This window comes from Penaeus vannamei, chromosome 24 (assembly GCF_042767895.1).
Source record: "Penaeus vannamei isolate JL-2024 chromosome 24, ASM4276789v1, whole genome shotgun sequence".
NCBI lineage: Eukaryota > Metazoa > Arthropoda > Malacostraca > Decapoda > Penaeidae > Penaeus > Penaeus vannamei.
This window is the reverse complement of record NC_091572.1, coordinates 18,604,096-18,609,095: the sequence shown is the minus strand read 5'-3', so window position 1 is coordinate 18,609,095 and position 5,000 is coordinate 18,604,096. Positions and strand designations below refer to the sequence as shown.

At 53.4% G+C, this 5,000-nt stretch overlaps 1 protein-coding gene across 1 annotated transcript in view; it reads right to left on the bottom strand.

Moving 5' to 3' along the window:
* Positions 1–3,279: 3,279 nt before the first annotated feature.
* Positions 3,280–5,000, bottom strand: part of LOC138866141 (nascent polypeptide-associated complex subunit alpha, muscle-specific form-like) — a 9,786-nt gene continuing 8,065 nt past the window's right edge. Inside the window, exons 7-10 of the mRNA XM_070138060.1 lie at positions 4,961–5,000; positions 3,927–4,608; positions 3,504–3,795; positions 3,280–3,387 (exon numbers count right to left, since the gene is read on the bottom strand). The exon at positions 4,961–5,000 is cut by the window's right edge and continues 645 nt beyond it. Coding sequence (XP_069994161.1) covers positions 3,280–3,387; positions 3,504–3,795; positions 3,927–4,608; positions 4,961–5,000 — 1,122 coding nt within the window. The remainder of the gene's footprint in view (positions 3,388–3,503; positions 3,796–3,926; positions 4,609–4,960) is intronic.

The following is a 5,000-nucleotide window of genomic DNA, read 5'->3' as shown; positions in this document are numbered from 1 at the left end:
ACGATGACGATGACGATGACGACGACGATGACGATGACGATGACGACGACGATGACGATGACGATGAACGGGAGGAACAGATCAGCCTCGTCCGCCACGTCTGCGAATCCTTGACGTCACCGGATTCGCTACTGATCTGCCTCTTCAACAGATAAATAGATAAGATAGAAATAAAGACACTGATGAATAAATAAATACACGAACCTCCTCACAACAGGATTACACTCGCCAAGCCATAGTTTCTAAGAGAGCATCAAAGGCCAGAATTTTCCTTCGTCCTCCGCGTAGGGCCGACGTTGCTGGGACTAAGCTCGGCTTTAATAATATTCCGATTAGTATGAGCGGATCGGGTTCTTCTGAGGGACAGCACCTTGTTTACACGTTGACTCCCTTCTTGTTGACAGAACTTCGTTAATCCCTTTGATCACCGGGGGGAGAGCCATTAATATAGGAGATTATTATATCATAAACAGGATTAGCGATGATGGCCGAAACCTGGATCCATTTTAGGGAAATCCTTCTGGAAGCCTTCGTGGAATCATGCGAGCTTCTTTGGCGGGTTGGTCGCGCTTGTGTAAGAGGGAGGCGAAGAGGGAGCGGGGAGAGAGAGAGAGAAACACAGAGAGAGAGAGAAACAGAGAGAGAGAGAGAGAGAGAGAGAGAGAGAGAGAGAGAGAGAGAGGCGGAGAGAGTAAAGGAGAGCATTTGAGAAAGGAGGATTAGTGGTTGAGGAAAGATGCATAGAGAGAGAGGAGGAAGGAAGAGAGAGAGGGGGGAGAGAAAGAGAGAAGGAGGGAGAGAGAGAGGGGGAGGGAGAGAAAGAGAGAGAGAGGGGGAGAAAAAGAGAGAGGGAAGGAGAGAGAGAGTCTCTAATACTTTTCCTTATCTTCTCTGCTTTTCCTTCCCCTCACTTGCCGCCTGTTTCTCACCCTTCCCTTTCTTAAAGCCTCTCTTCCCCTTGCCTTCTTTTTTCTCTTCCCTCACTTCCTTCTCCATATCTTCCCTCTTTCCTTTCCATATTTTGTGTCTCCTCCATTCCGTCTCCTTTCTTTCTTTTCGGCTGAATTATTTTCTTTTTTCGTGTTCTCATTTTATTTTTTATCTCCTATCCTTCCGTTTGCCAGTCCTTCCCTTTTCATATATTCCTTTCATGTTTTTTGTTTTCTCTTCCACGTTATCCTATCGCTTTTCTTTCCATCCTCTCCCTTCTTTCCGCTGTTTTCCATTTCCTTTTCCGCCATCTCTCTCCTTTCCTTCTATTTTCATTTCCCTTTTTCTTTCGCCTTTTTATTCTTTCGTGTCCCTCTTTCTCTTTACATTTCCTTGCATTCCTCCCTTTCATTTCCTTTATTTCTCTTGCCTTCCATTTCCTGGCCTTGCCTTTCCTCCTCTTCCCTTCTCCTTCCTTCCCTCCCTTCTCATGCCAAATGTTCCCCTCCCTAACTTCCCTTCGCACCGCATCCCTTCCTCTCTCCATTCCCTTCTCACCTTTCGCTCCTCTTCCAACTTCCCCTATCCCTCCACTCCCCTACCTTTCCTGCTTCCCTTCCCATCCCTTCCCTCCTCCTCCCATCCATTCCACTCGGAGACTTTCGCTTCCTTATTTTCTTCCTTCCCTTCCACTCTCTCTCTCTCCCTTCCATTCTTTTCCTTTTCTCTTTCCCTTCCTTTTCATCCCTTCCTCATTCTCCCTCCCTTTCCATTTCCTTTCCCTATGCATTTCCCTTTATCTTCCCATCCCTTTCCTTTTCTTTTCCTTCCCTTTCTCTCTTCCTTTCTTTTTCCCTTCCCTTCCCTTCCCATCCCCATCCCATTCCCTTTCCCTTCCCTTCCCCTTCCCTTCCCTTCCTTTCCCCCTTCCCTTCCTTTCCCTTCCTTCCTCCTTCCTTCCTTCCCCTCCCTCCTCCCTCCCTCTCCCTCCCTCCCTCCTCCCCATCCCATCCCCTCCCCTCCTCCTTCCCTTCTCCTCCCCTTCCCTCCCTTTCCTTTTCCACCCTTCCTTCCTATTTTCTCACTTTCTCTTCCCCTTTCCCCTCCTCCTCCTTCCTCCCCTTCTTCCTCCACTTCCTTCCCCCTTTCCCTTCCATTTCCCTTTCTCTTCCCCTTTCCCCCCCCCTCCTCCTTCCCCTTCTCCTCCCCTTCCCTCCCTTTTCCCCCTTCCCCTTCCATTTCCTTTTCCTCTTCCCCCTTTCCCCTCCCTCCTCCTTCCCCTTCTCCTCCCCCCTTCCATCCCTTTTCCCTTTCCCTTCCATTTCCTTCTCTCTTCCCCTTTCCCTTCCATTTCCCTTTCTCTTCCCCTTTCCCCTCTCCTCTTCCTTCCTTACCTCCTTCCCCCTTCCCTCCCTTTTCCCCCTTCCCTTCCATTTCCCCTTTCTTCTTTCCCATTTTCCCTCTCCCTCCTCCCTTCCCTTCTCCTCCCCTTTCCCCCCCTTTTCCCCCTTCCCTTCCCATTTCCATTTCTCTCTTCCCCTTTCCCCTCCCCTCCTCCTTCCCTTCCCTCCCTTTTCCCCTTTCCCTTCCATTTCCCTTTCTCTTCCCCTTTCCCCTCCCCTCCTCCTCCCCTCCTCCTTCCCTTCTCCTCCCATCCTTTCCCCTCGCGATCGCTATTAGTATTTGCAACATGTTATTGATGAGAGAACTTCCGGGAGCGTCGGCCGTTATTGCAGCGATCTTCGGTGTCTTCGGCTTCGGCTTCGTCGTCGTCGCCAGCTTCGTCGTTGGGAGGTGTCCTTCTCTCTTCTTTCTTTCTCTTTTTCTTTTTATTGGTCTTTCATTTTATTTTTATTTCTTTCTTCTTAATGATCGCGTTTTTCCTTTTTCTTGTTCTTTCGCTACGTGTTTTTTTTCTCCTTTTCTGTATGTATTTTCTTCGGTCATCTCGTTTATTTTGAATTCTTTGTCTTTTGTTGTTGTTGTTTTTTCCACTTTTTACTCTCTTTTTTCCCCTCTTCCATTGCCTTGAAATGTATTGATTTATTTCATCCTTTTTGTAACCATTTCTTATATCTGATAATTTTTCTCTCTGTTTTCCTTCCTCTTCTTTCACTTCTTCTTTTCCTATTCTATTTTATTCAACCTTCCGCCTTACCATTTACAACTCATTTCCACAAATATAACATCGCTCTCGACAAAGCTACAGCAACGTTTGCAATCAAGAGTAATGCAATGTATCAACAATATATCAATTACAATTAGTAGCATCCGCGGCCAGGTACAGTTAATCTGCATGCAAGAGATAAGCGAGAGATTTATTTCAATTCACATTCGTGTCGTGAAGCGCTAACTCAACTTTTTGGGGTACAGTGGATGGCAGCCAGAAAAGTCCGGGAGGTTGGTAGCCCTGGTGGTTGCGGGGAAGGGACTGAGGAGTCCGGGAGGTTGGTAGCCCTGGTGGTTGCGGGGAAGGGACTGAGGAGTCCGGGAGGTTGGTAGCCCTGGTGGTTGCGGGGAAGGGACTGAGGAGTCCGGGAGGTTGGTAGCCCTGGTGGTTGCGGGGAAGGGACTGAGGAGTCCGGGAGGTTGGTAGCCCTGGTAGTTGCGAGGAAGGGACTGAGGAGTCCGGGAGGTTGAGGCCCAGCCCCTAGTAGTTGCGGGGAAGGGACTGAGGAGTCCCGGGAGGTTGGTAGCCCTGGTGGGTTGCGGGGAAGGGACTTGGAGGAGTCCGGGAGGGTGGTAGCCCTAGTAGTTGCGGGGGAAGGTTGACCAGGAGTCCGGGAGGTTGGTAGCCCCAGGGACAGCGGGGAAGGGACTGAGGAGTCCGGGAGGTTGGTAGCCCTGGTGGTTGCGGGGAAGGGACTGAGGAGTCCGGGAGGTTGGTAGCCCTGGTAGTTGCGGGGAAGGGACTGAGGAGTCCGGGAGGTTGGTAGCCCTGGTGGTTGCGGGGAAGGGACTGAGGAGTCCGGGAGGTTGGTAGCCCTAGTAGTTGCGGGGAAGGGACTGAGGAGTCCGGGAGGTTGGTAGCCCTGGTAGTTTTGCGGGGAAGGGACTGAGGAGATCGGGAGGGGTTGGTAGCCCTGGTAGTTGCGGGGAAGGGACCGAGGAGGTCCGGGAGGTTGGTAGCCCTGGTGGTTGGGTGGGGAAGGGACTGAGGAAGTCCGGGAGGTTGGTAGCCCTGGTGGTTGCGGGAAGGGACTGAGGAAGTCCGGGAGGGCTGGTGGTAGCCCTGAGTGGTTGCGGGGAAGGGACTGAGGAAGTCCGGGAGGTTGGTAGGCCCCTGGTGGTTGCGGGGAAGGGACTGAGGAGTCCGGGAAGTTTGGTAGCCCTGGTGGTTGCGGGGAAGGGACTGGAGGAGTCCGGGAGGTTGGTCAGGCCCTGGTGGTTGCAGGGGAAGGGACTGAGGAGTCCGGGAGGTTGGTAGCCCTGGTGAGTTGCGGGGGAAGGGACACAGGAGTCGGGAGGAGGTTGGTAGCCCTGGTGATTGGTGGGGGAAGGGACTGAGGAGTCCGGGAGGGTTGGTAGCCCTGGTGGTTGCCCGGGGAAGGGACTGGAGGAGTCCGGGAGGTTGGTAGCCCTGGTGGTTGCGGGGGTATGGGACTGAGGAGTCCGAGGAGGGGTAGCCCTGGTAGTTGCGGGGGAAGGTTGACCGAGGAGTCCGGGAGGTTGGTAGCCCTGGTGGTTGCCCGGGGGAAGGGACTGAGGAGTCCCGGGAGGTTGGTAGCCAGCCCTGGTGGTTGCGGGGGAAGGGACTGGGGAGGGGTCCGGGAGGTTGGTAGCCCTAGGGGTTGCGGGGAAGGGACTGAGGAGTCCGGGAGGTTGGTAGCCCTGGTGGTTGCGGGGAAGGGACTGAGGAGTCCGGGAGGTTGGTAGCCCTAGTAGTTGCGGGGAAGGGACTGAGGAGTCCGGGAGGTTGGTAGCCCTGGTGGTTGCGGGGAAGGGACTGAGGAGTCCGGGAGGTTGGTAGCCCTGGTGGTTGCGGGGAAGGGACTGAGGAGTCCGGGAGGTTGGTAGCCCTGGTGGTTGCGGGGAAGGGACTGAGGAGTCCGGGAGGTTGGTAGCCCTGG